Source organism: Osmerus eperlanus, chromosome 11, assembly GCF_963692335.1.
Source record: "Osmerus eperlanus chromosome 11, fOsmEpe2.1, whole genome shotgun sequence".
In the NCBI taxonomy this organism is placed as follows: Eukaryota; Metazoa; Chordata; class Actinopteri; order Osmeriformes; family Osmeridae; genus Osmerus; species Osmerus eperlanus.
Window position 1 is genome coordinate 8,271,466 of NC_085028.1, and position 23,255 is coordinate 8,294,720.

Here is a 23,255-nt window from a genome sequence, read left to right on the forward strand (position 1 = left end):
GAGCAATAAGTCATCTAAGTGTGAGCACGTCTCTCAGTGTGTGTTTTCTTCCCTCCAATTTTTCACCTGCATTTTTAGCATATGCTAAGTCTCGTGCTTGACTGGTCATCAATGTGCAGCACCAAACCACACATGCACACACACACACAGCTAATGCAGACACACACAAAGAGACCAGGGTGCTGTGTTCTATGTCCAGATTCCAGACGCAGTCCAGGACCAACAACTAGACTGACAGCCCTGAGCAACAGAGAAGAGGGGGAGGAAGAGAGATAGAAAGAGTGGTATAACAGTTGGAAGGCACAGAAAGGATGGATGGACGAGGAGAGAGGATAACTGGGGGAATGCTTTTTGTGGTGGCTGTGTGGTGTTTGGAGTGGAACGGTGAGAAACGAGGGAGAGAGGACATGGGAGGGGGGGGGAGGAGGGGGGATAAACAGAGCGTTGGAGGAGGGGGAGGAGTGGCGCGATGATTTCTCTCTCTAATCCTCTGGACACACGCACGAGCTGGCTGCCTGCAGGCAGAGAGAGGGAGGGAAAGAGAGAGAGAGAGAGAGAGAGACGGGCAGGTGGAAGGTGCAGACGGAGAGGGTGAAGTCAAAGCGAAAAGGAAAACAAGATGAAGGCAGAGGAGCCGAGGGAGGACGAACGATAGAGAGCAGAGAGCTACCTACCACGCCAGGAGAGAGGGAGGAGAGAAAGACTTCCTCACGCGTACCAGCAGAGAAGAGAGAGTGAGAGAGAAGAGAACAGAGCGAGCAAGAGCTGGAGAGGAAGGAAGCCACACTCCGGCACTGCCAGTGTGAACGTGACGAACGAGGGAGAGAGACGGAGAGGGAGAGGGAGCGCAGGAAGGAGAACACAAGATACCGTGGGGAAGTGGTGGGACCCGGAAGACAAGGGCAGAAGTGGAAAGGGACGAGCGTGGACGGAGGAGAGAGAGAGAGAAAGGGGAGAGTAGGGAAGGTGATGGAGGTGTGGAGAGAGAGAGCAAACTCTGTTCCTGTTCAGTCTGACATCGAGAGGACAGGAGCTGAGCATAGCACAGCCGGGGCTCAACACAGCGTGTAGGTGTGTGGGTGTGTGTGTCAGACAGGGTGTGATGGATCCCGGTTCTGTGTCAGTGTGTTTGCAGAGACAGACTGTGCGGTACAGGAACTCTCCAGCCAGGCACACTGTCTGCCGTCTACATGCTTAGAACAGATATGAGAGTGTGTGAAGGGGTTAAAGTGTGTGTGTGCTTCGAGACAGAAGGAGCAGGTGTGTGTGTTTGAGAGAGAGGCAGCTTTTGGGGCGTCGCTGACAGGGCAAGAGCTCTAGTGAAGGAAGAGGAGAGGACGAGAATACGAGAGAGAACCTCAAGAAAATCATACGTGAGTGCAAAGACAAACGTCTGTCCATTTACCTCAGGTCGAGTCAGAGTTAAGGTCAGAGTTAGGAGTCAGGGAGAACTGCCATGGGTACCCATTGATTTGCCCACAGGGAAATCCTCCCCTGCGCCCCTCTCACCCCCCAGACCTGGACACAGCATCTCTCTCTTCCTGCCTCGGACTCCTCACTTCTTCTCTGGCGGACCAGCATTGGGTGGCGAGAGGCTGAGGATAGGAAGTGGTCCGCCCTGATTTCCTGTGTTTGGTGGATGCCGGCGAGGTCCAGCCATGGGAGAGTGGACCATTCTGGAGCGCCTCCTAGAGGCTGCTGTTCAGCAGCACTCTACCATGATAGGAAGGTAAGAGCCAAAGGGATGGAGGGCTACAGTGATAGAGGGATAGAGGAACGGATGGGTGGACAATGTGCTGGGAGAACAAAACTGTTTCCATGACGAAATGAATTCTGGTAAAAATGATCTAACATCACCCCGCTGAGGTAGGGGTGGTGGGGGGTGAGGTTCAGTATCTCTAACTACTGCAGTGTGTGTGTGTGTGTGTGTGTATCAGGAAGATCTGATTGTGTCAGTAACCAAAGTGTCTGATCTGAAGTTGAGGGGCTTGAGGTTTAATCCCTCCCACACAATGATTGGCTGATAGTGTGTGTTTGTGTGTGTGGAGGGGTTAAAAGGGAGCCTGGAGCAGAGCCATAGGTCCATGTGTAGCTTCATCTGTCAGTGAGTTAGAAGCAGTACATCACTGAACCATGCTCCTCCTCTCTATTTTGTCTTCTCTGGATTTTCTCTCTCCACTCTCTCGTTTTCTCTCGTTCTCTCTCTCTCACTCTCTCTCTCACTCTCTCTCTCACTCTCTCTCTGCCCCTCTCTCGTTCTCTGTCTCTCACAAATACAAATTCACACTCTGGCAATCCCTCTTAACTCTGTTCCTCTCCTCTCCTTTTCGTTCTCACGCTCTTTCATTAATGCTCACTCTCACATGGACATACCATGCTAAGCTTTCTGGATGTAGGCATGAGCAAACCAGCCCTTTCCTCTTTTCCCCTTCCTTCCCCCCTTTTCTCTACTTTTTCCTCCTCCCCTTTCTCCCCCTTTCCTCTCCTCTCCTCTCCTCTCCTCTTGTCTTTTCTCCTCTCCTCTCCAGGGAGTCATTAGTGAGGCCTGCAGGGTAGGTTCTGTTCTCATTACATGTAAGAGCAGAAGGGCAGTACGTTCAACTCTACACGTCTACACACACACACACACCTCTACAGCAGTATTGACGCACCCCCCCCCACACACACACACCTCTACAGCAGTACTGACCCCCCCCCCACACACACACACCTCTACAGCAGTACTGACCCCCCCACACACACACACCTCTACAGCAGCAATGTGGAGTACCATGTTCTACTCATTTTAGCACTTTGAATTCTTGCAATTACCCAGCAAGCCATAATAGGTTTCTGTCAAAGATGTATGTTTGTTGGGCTTGCTAAGAATGTTGTATGTGTTGTGTGAGTGTCACTCTTCTCTCAAAGTGAACAAGAGAGACATTCCCATTTATTCATTTAGCAGATGCTTTTACTCAAAGCAATGTACAAATAAGTGTGAGTGCAGCAGATACTCAAGGACGAGAGAGAGAGAGAGAGAGAGAGAGAGAGAGGTTTCTGACACATGGACAGAGATGTGACTGTGTGTGGTCTACAGGGGTTCTTGAAGTGCCAGTGTAAGATCACTCTGACAACGAGATGGTGTGAAAGGTCTCGACCTGACCAGGACTATTATAGGCTGTAGGAGTCTGAGGAATCAAGCACAAAACCTTCAACTGTTTCTATGGTTACGAGGGACTGTCCCATACATCTGTGGTGTGAGTAGCAGACCCTCTGCCATGGGACTTCCTATCTTGGCTAGGTGTTGTGTGTAGTCCCCCTCACCTCTCCCTCAGGCCATTTCAGTGTGTATTCCATAAACACTACATGACAACAACCCTGCAGGCTTCACAGCTTCACAACACACATTAGCATAACCCTCCACACACACCCGGACTGAGGAAGAAGTGGCTACTGCTGCTATCGGGCACCAAACACCATCTCATGGACCGTGTGTGAGTGTGTTTGCATGTGACTGTTTTTGCGTGAGAGTGATTGATTTTGGCTATTACCACTTGTCCATTTAGATGTGGATAGGATTCCCATGTGAGATCAGATAGAGGGGTTCCCTCATTGATATGCAGGGGCTCCGAAGACCGATATAACACTCGACACCTCCCTGCCAGCAGCTCACCTCCTCTCCTCTCTATCTCCCTGTCCTCTCTCCCCTCCCCTGCTCTCTCCGTCTTATCCTTATCTTCCCTTCCATCCTCCCTTCTCTCCTCTTTCCATCCTCCACTCCTCGTCATTCTACCCTAATCTCCTCTCTTTCTCTTACCCTATTCGAATCCATTCTTCTCCTGTCTATCTTCCTTTCCTCTCCCTCCTCTCCTTTCTGTCCTCCTCTCCCTATCCCCTCTCCTCTGTCTACCCCCTGCTTTCTTCTCTCTATCCTCCCCTCCTCTTCTCTCTATCCTCCACTCCTCTCTCCATCCCCTCTCCTCGCTTTATCCCCTATCCTCTCTCCATCCACTCTTCTCTCCATCCCCTCTCCTCTCTATCCTCCACTCTTCTCTCCATCCCCTCTCCTCTCTCTATCCTCCACTCTTCTCTCCATCCCCTCTCCTCTCTCTATCCTCCACTCTTCTCTCCATCCCCTCTCCTCTCTCCATCCCCCTGGTCTCCTCTGGCTGCAGGGCCTGTCCTGCTGTATTAGGGGCTTGGTGTGTTGGACCACAGGACCAATGTGGCTGTTTGGTTTAGAGCTCTGGCTCTGGGCTGGGAAGTGTGACATATGTGCAAGCGAAGGTTTGGGGGTATCTGTTTGTGTGTGCTACTGTGTAGGAGTGTGGATGTACGTGTGTGGGCATGTGATGGTATGTGCAGGAGCATTCTTTGTATATGTGTGTGAAAGCACACACACACAAACAAACACACGTCCCATTTCTGTGCATTCGAGATGTTTTAGCTGTGCCCTGGCGCCTTCACTTCCATCCTCAGCCTCTGTGTCTGTCCCCTCTCTGTCCATGTTTTCACAATCAAGATCTCCATCTCCATCCATCTCCTCCTTCTTCCATTTCTCTGCTTTTCAATCTTCGAAATCTCCGACTCCTTATATGGTCATGATACTACTGCTTGTGTGTATTTTTATGTCTTATAGTTAAAACCCCTCGTAATTCATTTTGCAGCTTGTGTGTGTGGGGTCTGTGGGGTCACAGACCAATGAGATCTTTCCCCTCGGTCACCAATCAGACGCCATGACTCAAAATGGTAAACTACTATACAAGGAGGGAATGGAAAAAAGAATGAGAGATCTAGGGAGGGAATCACGAAAAGACACTTGAAGAAAGTGAAACAGTATAGAAACAACAAGACCCAACAATAGAGACAGGGTGAGAGAGAGAGAGAGAGAGAGAGAGAGAGAGAGAGAGAGAGAGAGAGAGAGAGAGAGAGAGAGAGAGAGAGAGAGAGAGAGAGAGAGAGAGAGAGAGAGAGAGAGAGAGAGAGAGAGAGAGAGAGAGAGAGAGAGAGAGAGAGAGAGAGAGAGAGAGAGAGAGAGAGAGAGAGAGAGAGAGAGAGAGAGAGAGAGAGAGAGAGAGAGAGAGAGAGAGAGAAAAGAGAGGGGGGAGGGAAGGAAAGAGATGAATGAGATTAGAGGGTGAAAAGTCACAGGTGGGAAGTGAGTCTGTCAGGAGGGGTTGAGGGATGGAGAGGGGGAGAGGCTTACAGGGACAGTTTATAAATGACCTCATGACGTCTGTTGGACTAGATAGACACACACTTTACCCTGCCTTGGAGGCAGACACACACACACACACAAAAAAAAACACATTGCTAGCGGCTCCAGTAGAGCTCAGTGTTACCTAGTCCACACCTGACGACGACACCTACACCAGCTTGTGTAGAGCAGAGCTGCTCTCTTCATCCGCAGCTCCTCCCAGCGCTCCTCCCAGCCTCCTCTCCTCCCAGCCTCCTCTCCTCTCAGCCTCCTCTCATCCCAGCCTCCTCTCATCCAAGCCTCCTCTCAGCCCAGCCTCCTCAGCCCAGCCTCCTCTCCTCTCAGCCTCTTCTCCTCCCAGCCTCTTCTCCTCCCAGCCTCCTCTCAGCCCAGCCTCCTCTCCTCTCAGCCTCTTCTCCTCTCAGCCTCTTCTCCTCCCAGCCTCCTCTCCTCTCAGCCTCCTCTCCTCCCAGCCTCTTCTCCTCCCAGCCTCCTCTCAGCCTCCTCTCCTCCCAGCCTCCTCTCCTCTCGGGCTGGTCACACTTTCTCTCCAACAATGTGGGCCTACATGTGACACCATGACGAAGACAGAGTCATCCCAGGGTCAGAAATGGACTCAGTTTTTGATGTGACTCAGCAGCGACTCTGATATTGATTCCTCCAGTTAGACAGACTAAACCTTTACTGTGTGTTAGACAGACTAAACCTTTACTGTGTGTTAGACAGACTAAACCTTTACTGCGTGTTAGACAGACTAAGACGTTACTGTGTGTTAGACATGGACTGTATTCTGCTGGTGTTTACACTGACAGATCTCTAGTCAGATCCCCTCACTCGGCCCGTGCTGAACCATGTGTTTGTGTGTTTGTGTATGTGCGTGGGTGCGTGCAAAGTGTTGTGTGTGTGTGTCTCCTGATGCCCCCTGGAGGAACAGGAGCAGGTGCTTAGTGTGGAGCTGAGTTAGGGGGATAGGAGTTAGCCAGACAAGACAGAAACACACCCACACACCAGCTAAACACCTCGTTGACAAGGTGCACACGGGTCACTTGCCCATTATAGACGCTGATAAGTATGAAGAAGCATTAGACTAAAACTCTGACTCACTCCCTCCTTATCACACACACGTAGATGCACGCATACACACACAGACACACCCAGAATAACACAGTCAAACACAAACATGGGCAAAAGCAAACTGCAGTAGGGTTTCCTCTATGTACCCACCCAATCCTGGGCTCCACAAAGCATGTGTGTATGAGTGTTTTGCATCACAACAAATCTAATTGGGTGTCCCAGCAGTCAATCACCTGCCAGGATCCAAGCAGTGAATGAATATGACACCTTCCCACCCCACCAGCACCCCTCTAGCACTCCCTCCCCAACACCATCCCCCCCACCCCCCCAACACCATCTCACTCCCATTAACTAATCATCTCTACGAGATGCTGCCAGTTTCACTGAGTGAATATGGTACACTCTCACACTCTCACACTACCCTGTGATGCCAGGGTAGGAATTAGGAATTGGTGTGTGTGGGGGTATGACCATGTGTGTGTTTGTGTGTGGGGGGGGGGGTGTGGGGGGTTGTATGACTGTGTGTGTGTGTGTATGTGGGCGGGGGGGTATGACTGTGTGTATGTGGGGGGGGGGGGGGGGTTGCCAGGTTTCTGAGTGCACCATTTAACTGTAATTCTGTTCTTATAGTATATGGATGGTCTTCGACATTAACCAGAGGAGAGATTACACAGATGCACTGAATGCCAAATACAAACAGGAACCACAGCAAAAATGAATCTCAAAGATTTACGTGCATTATAGTCCAAATTCTGACTTTTTAAATATTCTTTAAACTTCTGATTGTGATTGGGTGCCCTTGTGTGCATCTTTTTGTGTGTACGTGTGTGCATCTGTACGTGTGTGTGCATGTGTATTTGTGTGTCTGTGTGTGTGAGAGTGTGCGCTGGTCTGGTCTGGCATCTCTCCGTGGGCAGGACAGTCCAAACATCAGATTTAATCTGGATTAGAGATCACGACCGTCCAGTTTCCACTCTGCTGTTCTCTTCCTCGCTAGCTCACTCCTCATCATCACTGTCGTCCTCATCATGGTCGCCATTACTCTCATAATCACTATTGTTTTTATCATCATCATCATCATCATCATCGTTACCAGGGGTGTCTGCTCCCTATAGCTCTGTTGCCATGATGAGAGGCGAGAGAACACCGGAGCCAATCCCTATCGAGCTCTGACGAAAAAGGAAGTCAATTGAACTTTCCAATTCAAAAACAATTAAATAGATTTTTTATATTTACAACTGATTTACAATCTGATCAGCTCAATCCTTGTTTATTTAATCAACATCTTGTGATGACACTCAATGGAACTGAGCCTTCAGCTGTCTGAGACTGTTGCCATGGTTATCACAACTAATGCTTGGAGCTGAACATTTAGTCATTTAGCAGACACTCTTATCCAGAGCGAACCATCTCTGCATGTGGTTTGGTGAAAGACTGAGTGTGTGTGTGTGTGTGTGTGTGGTGTGGTGAAAGACTGAGTGTGTGTGTGTGTGTGTGAGAGAGCTACACATGAGTGAAACAGCGTTTAATGTAGACTAGCTGCCAGGTGTCATAAAATCATTAGGACTGAGTTTGTGTGTGACCATTTATCTCTGTTACTGTTTAAGTCTGTGTGACTGGATCAGTCTGTGTGACTGGTTCAGTCTGTGTGACTGGATCAGTCTGTGTGACTGGATCAGTCTGTGTGACTGGTTCAGTCTGTGTGACTGGTTCAGTCTGTGTGCTTTCTATTAGCATGACCCTAATGTGGGTCAACCACACTCAGCAGTCACCAGCCTCTCCAGGCTGTGTGTGTGTGTGTGTGTGTGTGTGTGTGTGTGTGCGTGCGTGTGTGTGTGTAGGAGTAGTGATAATGAGGATGTGGAATCCTTCGTTCGTGGCACCACTCTCTCACTCAACTGTATGGCGATCAGGATGACTTAGTGACGCACAGACAGGGGGGTTTAGACATGCACAGACAATGGAATCAAATCTCCTGCAAATTCACTTTCATCCACCCACGCTTATATGGATCTGTCTTGTACCATCTCTCTGTCTCTCTGTCTTTCTCTCTCTCCCTTTCTCTGTCTATCTCTCTCTCTCTCAACAACACACAGACTGAAAACCATAGTTGTGCTTTGGAACACAGCTTATCTCAGCAGGGTGTATGTGCGTCAAACCAGGAAGGACAGATAAAACAATGTTGAGAACAACCTTCATTTGACTTGAACTATGTAATGCAACATAGGTCAGCCTCACATACCTGCTACCCACACCCCTCCACACACACCTGGTACCCACACCCCTCCACACACACCTGGTACCCACACCCCTCCACACACACCTGCTACCCACACCCCTCCACACACACCTGGTACCCACACCCCTCCACACACACCCTGTCTCCATCACCCTTTTACACACACCTGGTACACATTCCCCTCCACACACACACCTAGACTACAGATTCCACCATCAGATTTGCAGAGAAGCCTCCGTCACTGGACCTCCCCACTCTGTGTGTGTATGAGTGTATTAATATAGTCTGAGTGTGTGTGTGTTTGAGTGTGTGTGTGTTGGCAGACCTAGTGCGTCCCCTCTGCTCCTTCTGTCGCTGGACCGGAACAGACCTGGACCAGGACCAGGCCCTGAGGACCGGAACATCCCTCTGTGTGTGTGTGTGTGTGATGGAGAGAGAGAGAAAAGAAAAAGAGAGAGATAGAGAGAGGGGGAGAGAGGGAGAGAAAGGGTGTGTGTGTGTGCTACAGAGAGAGAGCGGGAGAGAAAGAAGGAGAGAGAGGGTGCGTGTAGAATATGGTGTGTGTGTGTGTGTGATTGCGAACAAGAGGCAGCAACATGAAGCATGAGATACAGACGGAGTCAGGTGGAGTGAAGCCGTACTCCTACTATGGTGTGTGTGTGGTGGTAGAAAACACAAATGATCCCAGGCTCTGTCAGTACAGGACCATACAGGACTGTGGTCAGCCGCTGCCCTCCGAGTCTGGTCTCTGTTCGCTGGAGACGTAATCCCACCATGGGCCCTGCAAACAACAACCTCTGTGGGGCCCTGGTGGTTTGGGAGACCACAGCAGCACATGCAGGTTGTGGCTGTGACTGAGGCAGCTGTAGCATCAGTCTGTAGCGTTCTGGTACACCTCCTCCCCTGCATCTTTTTCTGCCCCTCTCTTGTTGCCGTGGTAACTGGCGGAGGGGAAGTTGGGTGTTCTAGAGAGGGAATGAGGGAGGGAGGAGGGGTACCAGAGTGTGGGGGGGGGGGGGGACCGGGGGAACCGGGGAGAGGAAAAGAGAACCTCTCCTCCTCTCAATCTGTTTTTTCTTTGCCTCTAACCCATTTCCTCCTTACATTATCAGTCAGATAAGGGAGTTCATAAAAAACATCCAGATTCCTCCTTTACAATTATACACCACTCTACCCGATAAACGACATCTCCCATCATGCAACGCACAGCCATGTTTGAAAAAAACAACATGACACATGACAGACATTCGAGGACCAAGTGGAGGTGGTTGTTGATTTCACATTGCTATTCACTTTTATTTGCTGGAGATGCCACTAGAGATGCTAATGTAGCATTAAATAAACAATAAACAAAACACCCACCCTCATTTCTAACAAATGAACAGTTGGAATCACCCGGCTGGCTATGAGAGTGGGCAAGAGAGAGAGAGATAGAAAGATAGGATGAGTTAGAGGAAGAGAGAGGGAGTGTGAAAGGAAGGGACGTGAGGGTCTCTGAGGGTAAGATATGTTTACATAATCACTGTCGTTTGTATGACAACACAGACGAGGTTCAGCTACAGACAAACAAATCTGTTGGGGGTATGCAGTGTGTGTGTATGTACGCGCGCGTACTCGTGTGTGATTCTGGACTATGTGGCATTGTTGTATAAAAGATTGTGGTTGAATTCACAGAGATGGTTTTGCATCCATAGTAGGCATATTCCACTTAATACCACCAGAAAGATAGGAAAACATGGGAGAGAGGGAGAGAAGAGAGAAACAGAAGGAGAGAGGAAGACCGGGAGAGGGATAGTGAGGGGGGGCTGCAGTGAGAGATGGAGGGATGAGGGCCAGGGAACAGAAAGAAAGATGAGACAAAGCCGAGGGTGGAGGGAGGAGAGGAGATGGAACAGGTGGGCCAGATAATCTGAAGCTATTCAACAAAAAACACTGGTAATGCTGGAGCCTCTCCTGGCTGGCCGGCAGATTAGGACTGCGGTTAGCGTGCGGAAGACATTATATAATTCATTCTCCCTGATGAGATTTTCTCCCTTCTCTCATATATGTTTCTTTTTTTCACCACCCCTTCCCCCACAAACACACCACCAACACTGGCTGGTTTTACTTTTAATTTAAGAAAAATCTATTTTTATTCTTCCTCTTTATCCACTGGCGATGGCAGTGTGCTCACTGGAAGTGTTCCCAAAGTGTCGAATTACAGACTATCTGCCTCCAACCCTCGTTATTATCACTGCTGCAACTTGACACACAACTGACCCACAGCATCCTACTCTATATGTTTCCCTCTCTCTTTTTCTATCTGTCTCTCTTTCTGTGTCTCTCTTTCTTTCTATGTCTCTATTTGTCTTGAACTCTTTCCATTTTTCAGAATGTCTTTGTCTCTATCCCTCTCTTTCTGTCTCTCAATTGTTTTCTCTCTCTCTCTTGGTCTGTCCTCCCTTTTGTTCTCTCCCTTTTCCTCTGAATTTCTCTCTCTTTAGTTCACTCTCTCTGGTATAGCCAATTCTCCAGCCTATAAGCTCCTTAATGGAGTCACTACAAGGGCAAAATCTTTTTTATTTTTTATTATATTTTTACCCTCTTATCGTTCTGTCCCACCCTCAATCCCTCCAGTCAGACAGCTTACAGGTGGGCAGATTTGTGTAGATGTTCCATGTGTGAGGTTGTGTGACCTCTTTCCTAGGATGGGAGCTACAGGCTGTGTATGTCTGCCGGCGGACTTTGAGGCTGATTAACAGTGACCTTTAACCCCCCAGCTGTGGCCCACCAGGCGGGCACACACGCTCACTAAACCAACCTCCAAATGACATGAAATCGAATGATGATTTTGGTGAAATATCAGGTCACCACGCTCTGACCTGACAGGCTGGTCGGTGGTGCTGCCTGTGTTTCAAATGGTGACGTCATTCCGACGCCAGTGCCACCTTGAACTCATTATTTGTTCCTGTGGAAGAACCACTTAAAAATAACTGAAGAACCCTTCAAGAACTCTCACCTACCGTGGTACTAACGAGAACACTTATTAAATGGTTCCACCTGACCCCCCCAGAGAGCAGCTCCAGTAAAGGCAGCAGCTAGCAGCAGCTCACATCTGGGTTTGCAGGTAGACCTGGAGCAAGGGTTGTCATGGTGATGTGTGGCCAGCCTGCAGTCATACACTGTGCCGTGTGGTGTGGTTTGAGGGGGGACTGGGAGACCAGGCGATTCTGAAGTAGAATTGAATTGAAAACACCCAACACAATTTAAACTGCAGACAGATGCTCACACACATTGACACAGTACTAGATATGGTGCATTGCTACAACCTCTTTCAGAGAAAATGTAATACTGTAATGTTTTTTGACAATGCTCAATAGCCACACTCACACAATTACCTCATCTCACCAGCACAGTAACCCCCCCCATCTCCATGTCACACACAGAAATAGCTCAGGAGCTGCAAACAAGGTGCACAGCAGTCTACTCTGTTGCTAGGGGAGGGGAAAGGAGAAGAGAAAGGGTAGAATGGAGAAAATATGGGGAATAGAGAGAGAAAAGGCGAGAGGTAGCGAGAGGAGGACATATTAGATGTATGTTCCAGTATTCATTTGCATTAGAGTTGAGAGCAGCTTGAGTAGGGCTGATAAGCAGGTCACCATGTTAAATTAACTTAATGGCACTGAAGATGCTAAAATTAAACCCTGAGCATAGGGATGTGTCACCTCACTGGTTTGCATGAGTACACACACACACATCCAAACTCACTTTCTCTTTCTACATAACACAAAAGATGAAGTATGACTGGAAGAGGCATGAGAAAATAATGATCTCTTCCTCCCCGGAATCTCTTCACCTTCACTTTCTATTAGACATCTCATACCCCTCTTCTCTTCTCTCCTGCTGACCAGCTGATTGTCTATTTCTTTCTTTCCTCTCTTCACTCTACCTGTGGTTTAAAGTATCTCACATACCTTCTCCCTCCTCTGCCTCTTTCCCTCTCTCTCTCTCTGTCCTCAGAATCTTGCTGACCGTGGTGGTGATATTCCGTATCTTGATCGTGGCCATCGTCGGTGAGACCGTTTACGAGGACGAGCAGGCCATGTTCATCTGCAACACCATGCAGCCCGGCTGCAACCAGGCCTGCTATGACAAGGCCTTCCCCATCTCTCACATCCGCTACTGGGTGTTCCAGATCATCCTGGTGTGCACGCCCAGCCTCTGCTTCATCACCTACTCCGTGCACCAGTCTGCCAAGCAGCGCGACCGCCGCTACTCCTTCCTGTACCCGCTGCTGGACAGGGACTACGGCGGGCAGGGCGGAGCCCGGAAGCTGCGGAACATCAACGGGATCCTGGTCCAGCATGGAGACAGTGGGCGGGAGAAGGAGGAGCCAGAATGTCTGGAGGTGAAGGAGATACCAAACGCACCGCGAGGGCTTACGCACGCCAAGAACAAGGTTTACTTTTGTAAACTTTTTTTTTTTTCTCGTTTTTTTTTTTTTTGTTTCGTCTGTCTCGTCTGTTTTTTGTTCCGGAGCTTTGTGACGTCTCCCTCCACACACAATGCAGACTGCTGTCAGCAGTCTGCTCTCACACCGTAATAAAATAGTCTAAAGTAAAGTACAATCTTTTCTCGTTCTCGTCTTTTGGCTCCAGGTAAAGAAATAAATTAGCTAGCGAGGTCCATTTCCCAATAAAAGGTTCTTCCAAGAACCTAAAAAATGTTCTGGGAGTGTTTTCCCGCTGGAAAGACCGTGGAACATTTTTCCATAACAGTTGACATCCTTCTCTTGTCTTTCGTCTCGTCTTGTATTTTGTATCTCGTCTCTCGTCACGTTCATTCTAACTGAATACATTACTGACACAATTCCATGCAAGTTCATAGTGAAATACAAATCTTTCATCTGGGGTCGTTATCTCATTTCCAGGTGCGTCGTCAGGAAGGTATTTCCCGGTTCTACATCATCCAGGTAGTGTTCCGGAACGCTCTGGAGATTGGCTTCCTGGCCGGACAGTACTTCCTGTATGGCTTCAGCGTTCCGGGGATCTTCGAGTGCGACCGCTACCCCTGCCTGAAGGAGGTGGAGTGCTACGTGTCTCGGCCCACGGAGAAGACCGTGTTCCTGGTCTTCATGTTCGCGGTCAGTGGCATCTGTGTCCTGCTGAACCTGGCTGAGCTCAACCACCTGGGCTGGAAGAAGATCAAGGCGGCCGTGCGTGGTGTGCAAGCTCGCAGGAAGTCCATCTGTGAGATTAGGAAGAAGGATATGTCCCACCTGTCACAGCCCCCCAATATGGGGCGAACCCAGTCCAGCGAATCAGCCTATGTCTGAGTTGATGGACGGGGTCTTTTTTGAAAAGGTGGGAGGGGCACATTTCGGGTGGGAGGAGAGGGGATGAGGGGAGGACCATCATGAGAGGACATTCTACCAGTCTAATGACTCAGGGATGTTTGATCATGAGGAAGAAGAGGAGAGATGTTGTTAAACACCTCCCGCAGAATTTGTGATTGAATTGTTTATTTTTTACCATGCAAATGTCTCCTTTTGTTGTCATAGACATGGAAGAGCTTTAACACTCAAACTTTTCCAAAGGGCTTAGTCTGGGACTGGAGGACAGGAAGAACTGTTTCTTAGTCTGGGACTGGAAGTTTCTTGTTGGAAGAGGAAGTTGTTTTTGGTTCAGGGTGGGAAGGGGGGGGGGGGGTATCCCATGGTGCTTTTCTTCTGAACTTTGTCCCCCCTGGTGAGAAGAGCCAGGTTTGGAGGAGTGGAGAGATGGAAGAGAGGGGACAGGTGTTGTTAACCGAGGAGAGGAAGAGCTGTCACCAACATAATGAACTCAGAGAGATCAGCTGACAGGAGCGGCCTGGTGCTGGGGAGGAATAGAGGAGTAGGAGACAGAGAGAAAAAAGGGACAGAGGGAGAGAAAGAGGAAGAAAGGAAACTGAAACGGAGGGAGAAATCTCCCCTGGAAGAGAGCAGAGTCAAGACAACGGGCCTGTCCAGCAGCAATCTGGAGGAGTCTGAGAAGTGTCACCTCCCTGTCACCATGGGAGACAAAGCCAAAACCAGACGCCTACCAGTGTTTACCTCTGGTCTCCTGGCTGAGCAGCAACTTAACACTAACACACAGACAACATACTGTAAACACTCTCCGCTCTCCTCCTCTCTCCTCCGCCCTCTCTCTCCCTCTCTGCGCTGGCAGCTCGCTGCCTTGTGAGCACATTAATGTCCTCCGCTCCTCTCGTCAGCATAAACTAGCGAGAGAGCAGCGGACAGCTACATAAACTATACCCTCTTCAACACTGAACACTTTTCTCTCATACCCCCCACACCTGAGAGCATTCCAATGTGTTAACCTTTGTGTGTGTGTGTGTGTGTGTGCGTGTGCGTGTGTGTGTGTGCAACTGAGAGTGAAAGAAAAAGAAATATGATGAAAGAAGGAGGGAGATTAAGAAAAAAGAAAGAAAGAAAGAATGAACGTGAGAGAAATATCTAAAGAGGGAGGGAGAGAGAGATGACTCTCCTCCTTGCTAAAGCTGGTGGTGGAACAGATCACTTTATTACTATTGATTTTAACTTTTATAACTATATAATACTGAGTTACGATCTATTATTATTTTTGTGACAGAGTTGGTGCCATCCTTTTGGATTTATAATGTTTGAATGTTAAACTGTATATTATTTAATCATTTAGTTAGAGAGTTTATCTTAATAGAGTTTGTCTTCATGGAGAGGCAATGGAGAACTAGGTTGAATGTTATGTACAAATCCTCTGTCTGTTTTTATTTCTTTTTCTGTTGATTTCATGTTTCTTTCTGAGGGAACTGCATCATTTGTGGGTGGGACTGGGACTGTCTGAACCACTGTTTTGGGTATGTTCAGTTTCTGTCCGGTCATTTCAGGATGTACTGTAGATGTAGTATGTATATGTAATCAAAATTGTAGTATAACAAATGTAATAGGGACATTTATCAATAAATGCCATATTATTAAAATAATACATTAATAAGGAAGGTTTCAGGAATAGTTTAACTAATTTCCTAATTTGACTTGAACAGAAAATGAGCAGACCTGAGGCCAAGTTCTGAGGGGTTTAAAAGGCATGTTTACGAAGCTGTGTGTTTGTAAAAGGATCCAGTTGTTTTCTGGTCATGTGACTCTCCACATCATCTAACTGGTGTGATTAATCTGCATCTCTCGTATGGCGATACGCATGCATGCCTTCTACTGACATGAGAAGAAAAGAGAAAAGATTACTAAGGAAGGAGACATATGTGTTTGCACCTTGATCCATGCAGACAGTGGGGAGAGTGGAAGACATGTGAAGAAGCTCACAGAGGGAGGTTAGGCACCAAACCTTACAAACTAGACTGAACACACACGCACATGCACAGAGAGACAGGGAGAGAGACAAAGACAGAGAGAGACAGCGATAAAAAGAGAGAGAGACCTTTATCGTGGTTCTGCCTGAGTGGAAGTGCTTGGAGCAGCATATTCTCTCTTCATCTGCATTCAGCCTTGGACTGGAGGTCACAGAGAGAGGAGGGGTTGGAAGGAAGAGAGAGGAGAGGAAAGGAGAGAAGGGAGAATAAGGGGAGAAAGGAAAAAGTAGGGAAGCAGAGGAGCCCTGAAAGGACACATTCATTGGCCTCAACAGTGTTTTTGCTTATTATGCCTGTCTGCAGGCTGACAACGGACAAGGCCATCAATTCTCTCAGAGAGGAACCACACGTCTCAGGATCCACCTCACTACTGTAGCTCAGAGCCAGAGGGAACTAGGCATTAGGACAGGAAGTACCTGAGGAGACACAGGAGGCTCTAACGAGCTGGCGTTGTGTTAGACAGCGGAAGGAAACGGTCAGAGATGTAAATACAGCGACAAAACATGTTAGACAGATGCTTCACTGGGATGCAGATCGGGGCCCGGGTCCAAAACAAAGTCCTGACAAATAGCATCAGTCAGTCTTGGAGAAACCAGGCTGACAGAGAAAATACCAACCAGAGATACATCACTGGTGGTTCAGACTTTGGCCTCTCTCTCCTTCTCTAGTCTCTCTCTCTCTTCTGCTCTGGTCTTTCTCTCTCTCTCCTGCTCTGGTCTCTCTTGTTCTGGTCTCTCTCGTCTGTGATGTGAGGCCTTAGGGATGCCATCACATGTTCCCCCCCAGCAGTGTAGCAGAGGTGGTTTTGGGGGCTCAAACCTTTCCGTTTAGATCTAAAGTCTGTCCTCCTAGTCTAACTGTCGTATGCTGAAATCTCAGGCTTGGAAGGTGCATGACAGGGGCTTACAGCAACATTATCAGTATCAGTGAGTCTTTAGAAGAGGCTTTTTCACGCTCTCTCTCTCTATATGTGTGGGTTCGGGAGAGCAGTATTTCCCAAAGTGACAACTTCACATGATGTAAACAGTCTTCTTACCGTCTGGTATCTTACTGTCAGTGTTTAAATTATGCAATTTTGTTCTTTTTTTTTCATCAGTTTTATCTTTTTGGCTTGTGAATTTTTTGTCTGTTACTCTGTTTTGGTACAGTGATGTAACTGAAGGACATATCTCTTTTTTCTATTTCTACTAGAACAAAAACATTTTTCAATGTGCAAGGTAGCTTAGGGAAAGTGGAAATATGTTATATTTCTTCTTTTGCCAAAGTGAAATGCAAAAATGAACTTGAGGTTTCAAAAAACTCTTTTTTTAACGCATGTTTAATGGTTAGACTAAGCATGTTTCTACCTTTTCTTAAATGCTAAATCTTAAGATTAAGATGTTTTTTTAGTCCAAATGAAGGAGATAAGCTATGAAGTCTTGATGCCAAGTGTCTCTAATACTCTTTAATATCCAGTCTGTACAACTCTATAACCAGCCTGTAAACCCAGCCAGCCAGTACTGACTGCCATCTACGTCCTTAGCAACAGGAGAACACAGGGTTTAACCTACTCTTACATTGACAAATGTTTTTATACTTTGTGAAAAATCTGCCAATTAAAGTTAGGTCAATCATAATGTTGTAAACCACAATTATAACTAAACCCAGCCGGTGAGTCCCTCTGACTCCACAGTTCTAATACTGTATTTATTTTAACAATTCAAGGTTTAATTCAACGGCTAGCTGTAAATCCCACTGGTTGTGTGAGCTGCTTTGAAGGTTACTTGCCCGACAGCACACCGGACAATTCATTCGCTCGGATTAATTAACCGGTTAAGACGGTGATTACGTTGTTGATGACTCCCTGAGCTGATGATGACAGTTGAGCGTGTGCTGCCCACCTGTCCCAGTTAGACACCTCAGGGCCTCGGCTGCTCCTCAACAAACTATCTTTTATATAACCATGTCTGTGACGATCCAGCTGGTGTTTTATATCAGGATCCTTGTCTAACCCAGGAAGCACATCACAACCCTGGTGCTGTACAAGGGTAGGCACTAGTGTGGGGCAATTATGAGAAGAGGGTAATGTAGTTTTACAACATGTTGACTACACATCTCATCTCAGTTTGACTAGTTTCTGACTTGTTCCTGCATGCAAAACATGTTGTGTGTAAGTCAGCCATCTTGGGTTGGCCATCTTGGGGGTCGGCCATCTTGGGGGTCGGCCATATTGGGTCGGCCATCTTGGGTCGGCCATCTTGGGTCAGCCATCGCGACAAATCTGAGAGAAGCAGAAAGTCTGTTGGATAGAGGGAGCACACCCATCAGGACAAAGCTAACAGACTCACAGCAGACGTCTTGAGAGATGAAAGACATCCCTTTAATGTTGCAGAGTCAAGTCACAAGCTCATCACAGTGCTCTGCTCCTGTGACAGAGATATGACTTCACTCTCAACATGCTGGTGCTAATGGGACAGATGTGGAGATTAAACTCTTCCTCAGGAACCTGACATATAGAGTCACTTCATGTATCCTCCTTATGATGTCACTGGGCTTTCATGATGGCAGACGCTAATCTATATTCCCATTTGTCAAAAAAAGTTCGATATTTGCTTTGGTAGTACACAAGGAAGTTGTCATTCTATGTGAGTCTCCCATCCTTTAAGGGCTTAAACCTTGTTACTGACTAAAGAGCCATACATATGAAGAAAAAGCATAATGATTCAATTTGTAAGAATTTGTATTTGACACCCAACACATTTCTTTTGTATCTAAAAAAATATTTTCTAACATGAAAGGAAGCTCCAACTGTCCATTAATAACAAAACCAGGAAGACCACACTGCCCTTAATGACACAGTTGCGTTTGGCTCTGCAGGGCTGATGGTGTGCTTATATATGAATACACATCTGTAGGATTCTAGGCTGTAATCTGGATTACACATAGTAGTGTTTATAGTATGTAGTACATACTAAAATTACACACATTAGTGTTTATGAGGGTCAATCTGCTACCCATTGATCTCTTCTGATGAGTAATCAGGTCAGATCATTGGAGACCTGTCTAGGTAGGGCTTGGCAGGAGGAAAGAGGAGAGGAGGAGAGGAGGAGAGGAGAGGAGAGGAGGAGAGGAGGAGGAGAGGGAAAATGTGTGAAGTCAGTTCATGTCAGTTTATACCTCGCAGTCAGAAAATAAAGAAGGAGCTCAACCGTGCTTGGTTCGAGAACACCTTTGACCGTTTTCCCCAAAGAGAACTCTGGGTGGGGTTGCTAGGGAGACGGTGATTAAAGATAAGATCTGGAACGTGATAGGTTAAAGACAGTGGAGGAGGTTGAGGTTGATCCTACAGTATAGCTGTCTTCATGGCAACCGGCAGGTCTCTATACGGAGTCACATTAGTGCTGTGTGGTCGTTCCGTCCACTGTATGGGTTATTATGGGATCCAAACAGACGTGGTGTTGCACTAGTATCACTGCTCAACATAGCTTCAGCATCTCCAACATCTACAAGGATGTCAAAAGAATAATGCAAGAGAAAAAAAATGTCATTTTGTCCTTTTGAAAAATAATCTGTTGTTTTGGCAGATTTGGTTTTTATATCTGACCTTATTTGAAGGTTTCGTCTGTCCCTTTCTGACTGTGTACTGTATGTAAAGACTGAATAAACCTTGAATGTTACTCTGTAGGGTCCTGAGACTGCCTTGTGAGAATGGGAATGGGCTACAGAATGATTATGGTGTGTGCGTGTGTGTGTGGAGGGGGGGGGGGGGCTTTATGATCAAATTCAGTACTAATCTAATAACATTGACACGTCACATATCGACTATAGGCAAAACGTTGGATCCTTCCCAGACAGAAAGACATACTAGATGGTGGTCATCTCAGGCGGAGGTGACTCTGGAACCTCTCAGTAGGATTAAACCTCCACAGACCACAGAGCTTATGAGGGCAAGAGAATGGGAGGGAGAGGAGGAGGAGGTGGGGGGGGTGGAATATTGCCTGTGTGTGCAGTGTCTTTCAACATAGCACATGCACAATCTGTGTGTGTGTGAAGCCTGTGTGTTTTCTCCCTCCCCCTACTTTCCCGGCAGGGTCACATGGTGACAGTGCTGAACTGGGATTGAGGGCTTGTTGCCACGGCAATAAGCCAGGCGGTAATATCTCTAAGCGCAGCGAGGATTAATCTGTAGACAGATGGCCATGGGAGCGCATCACTTCCTGACAACCACAGAACACCCCGGAGACAGCATCACGACCAGCGGCCGCACGACCTTCATCATCACTCCATAATCATTGTCATCATTATCATGCTCTCTGCCACAACAAGCATACAACCAGCTTCATAAAAACCCACCTACCTCCCTTCCCTTCATCATGGCCACCCTCCTCATCCCCATCATCTACTCCTCTCATACCCATAACCCTCATCATTACAGTAAATCAATACTGTAGTTCACCTTGCTTAGCCTCACTCACTCTCTCTCACTCTCTCTCTCTCTCTCTTCCTCACTTTCTCATTAATCACCCATATAGTACATTGTGTCCTTGGCCAGGTGACTGACCGTGAGCACAGGTCTAATTTCACTGTAGGTTGATTTCCTACAAGCCCCTAGGCTGCCACAGAGGTATAGGCTACACACACTTTGACCTACCACATGTGCTGTGATATCATGCTGGACAGTAAGCACTACAGAACACTGCTGAAAACAGTGGTCCAAACACATGAACACACATTTAACATACATATAGCACTTCAAACATTTGAGAAAAGGGGGGGGGGGGTGGGCAAGGGTGGATGGAGGTGGCTGGAGGAGAGAGGAGGAGTTTGAGGAACAGGATACAGTACAGAGTAGATATGGCTGGAAGAACATGAGTAGGTACAGAAGGAGGGAGAGAAAAAGGAGGATGGAAAAAGAGAAGGAGGGAAGAGGTAGAGGAGGACAAGGTGGAGAAAGCGATGGGTGAGAAGAAAGAGAAGGATGAATGAGAAAGAGAAGGTGGTGGAGACAGAGGTGGAGGAAGATAATTTTTTTATAAAGGAATGAGAAATGAAGGGAGGAGAGGAACAGGAAGAGGGTTAGAGGGCTGCGGAGGGAGGGAGGGAGGGAGGGAGGGAGGGAGGGAGGGAGGGAGGGAGGGAGGGGGGAGGGAGGGAACATGCTGGATGTTCTGCCTGGCTGACTCCGGCTTGACTTCAGGGAAAGCAGCTGAGGAGCAGGGGTGGCATGGGAGGAGGGGGGTAGGATGACATAGAGGACATGCAGGAGGAGAGAGAGAAACATAGAGAGAGAGAGTGGAAGGGAAGGAGGGAGCTCCATTGAGGGTGATGAGCTAAAAGGTGTCAGATCTGAAATGGTCTTCAGTGGCCTGGAGGGATGGAGGGACTGAAGGATCGTCAGCTAGAGACAAAAAGGGATGAAGAGATTAATAGGCATTTGCAAAACATACAGAGAAACTAGATGACACAAAGGAGAAAAACTAAAATAACAGGAAATGGAAGAGACCAGAGACAAAAAAGAGGGGAATGTGACAAAGGGAGAGAGGAAAAGATTAAGAAAGGAGACAGGGAGAGAGAGAGAGGAAAGTGTCAGAGAGAGGCTGAGATAGAGAGGCAGTAGCTGAGGGCTGGGTTAGGACAAATGATGCGTGGTCTAACAGGAAGCAGCAGATCTTAGCAGCACGCGCCAATCAAACACCAGCTCTACTCTCCCTTCTCAACCTCTCTCTTGCTCACACACACACACACACACTCTGAGACACACACATTCTGGCAGGTTGGCAGGGCCTGTGTGGCACGACACGTCTCCTAGGTCGTGTCTGGCTGCCTCGCCTCCCAGCACGCTAGCCAGTGTCACTGGGTCTGAAATGTCAGCTAGACCACCACACACACATTACTTACAGCACTGCAGGTTAGCACACACACTGGATGGCTGGTTGGCTGGCTATCTGACCAGGTGGTGGATGACTGGCTGGCCAACTGACCAGATAGTTGGACGGCTAACTGGCTGGATGGTTGACCGGCAGGCTGGATAACTAACTAATCATGTGGTTGGATGGCTGCCTGATCAGGTGGTTGGCTGACTGGTTCACTGCCTGGCTGGTTGTCTGACTTACTGACTGCTTGGCTGACCAGTAGGCAATTTTAAACAAAGGTTGAAACAAGGTCCTACTAGCAATGGATTTTATGCTATACTGCCTTACACAAGCACTCCACCACACATTCAGTAAAAGTAGCTAAGAGACCACTGTCATGTGTGTGTGGTGGGTGGGGACGTTGTTAAAAGCTCTTTTCTCTTATGTAATCCCACAGAGCCATCCATGCATTTAAAGGCTCAGTCATTCCCAAACTCATTTTCAACTGATTGAACAGCTGACCAGCATCCCGACCAGCAGTTTGACCCACAAGCCTGTTCTACAGTCAGACCAACAGCCTGACCAACAGTCTCACCAACAGTCAGACCACCAGCCTGATAAACAGCCTGACCACCAGCAGGTTAAACAGTCTGACCAGCAGGCTGACCAGCAGCTGAGGCTGGAGAGGATGCCTTTCTACATCCAGCCTACGACAGACCATCCATGACCTTGTTATGGTCATTCTAAAAACAGCAGCGTTTCCCAAGCTTCTACCTGGGTGAGACATCAGTGTCTGCTGAGCCTTCCACACGTTGAGCCAGGAGAAGTTATCAGGTGTTTGGGGAGTATTGTACTTGTGGAGCGACATAGTCCTGAAGCCTGTCTGTGTGGATGAATGTGTGAGGGGAGACAAGGTCCTGTAAATCAGAGTCAGTGTGATGTGGCCTGGATCTTGTCTCTGCTAATCCCTCACCATTAGGATGCAATTGTCTCTGAGAAGAAAAGCCTGAATTTAAAATGTTACCAGGAAGGGAATACTGTCATTAGGATTTAAATGTTTACATAACAAACCACTGGAGATACAGAGGGAGGGATGTGGATGGGGGATGGGGAGGGGAGAGGGGGGATGGGGAGTGAAACGGAGAGAAAGAGAGAGATTGACAGAAAGAGAGCGTAAGAGGGAAAGAGAGAGAAATGTGGGTTTGCCTCCTTGCTTGCCTGTCTGTCTGTCTGTCTGTCAGTCTGTCAGTCAGCCACCCTAAACACCACAGGCTTGTTCACTGGCCCCCACACAGGATACACTGTTAGTCAATTATTAAAACACACAAATTTCAACTGTCGGAGCCAATATAAGGTTAGACAGAGATGGTCCCATATTTGACATCATTCCAGGAGCTTTGAGGTGGAATGCAGGAAGATGCATTAACAGTTAACAAAGTCTTTCTCAGAACTCTCTTTTGCTAAAATAGTTCTCTACGTGACTCTCAAAAACTCTGGTGTTGTCATGCCATAATGTCGGAGAAATTTAGAATGTAAGGTTATATTCTGAAAATACTGGTGCTAGCAT

The 23,255-nt window shown here is 47.7% G+C and overlaps 1 protein-coding gene across 2 annotated transcripts; it reads left to right on the top strand.

Moving 5' to 3' along the window:
- The first annotated feature begins 519 nt into the window (after window positions 1-519).
- Window positions 520-19,513, top strand: LOC134029189 (gap junction delta-2 protein). Of its 2 annotated transcripts, none has more exons than XM_062473214.1 (4): window positions 520-1,729; window positions 12,489-12,927; window positions 13,399-18,903; window positions 18,941-19,513. In XM_062473214.1, the coding sequence occupies exons 1-3, from the start codon at window positions 1,659-1,661 to the stop codon at window positions 13,801-13,803; spliced, it is 915 nt and encodes a 304-aa protein (XP_062329198.1). In that variant the 5' UTR covers window positions 520-1,658; the 3' UTR covers window positions 13,804-18,903; window positions 18,941-19,513. The 2 variants fall into 2 exon arrangements, with proteins under 2 accessions (XP_062329198.1, XP_062329200.1); XM_062473216.1 differs by having other exon boundaries at window positions 12,489-12,876.
- Window positions 19,514-23,255: the final 3,742 nt, after the last annotated feature.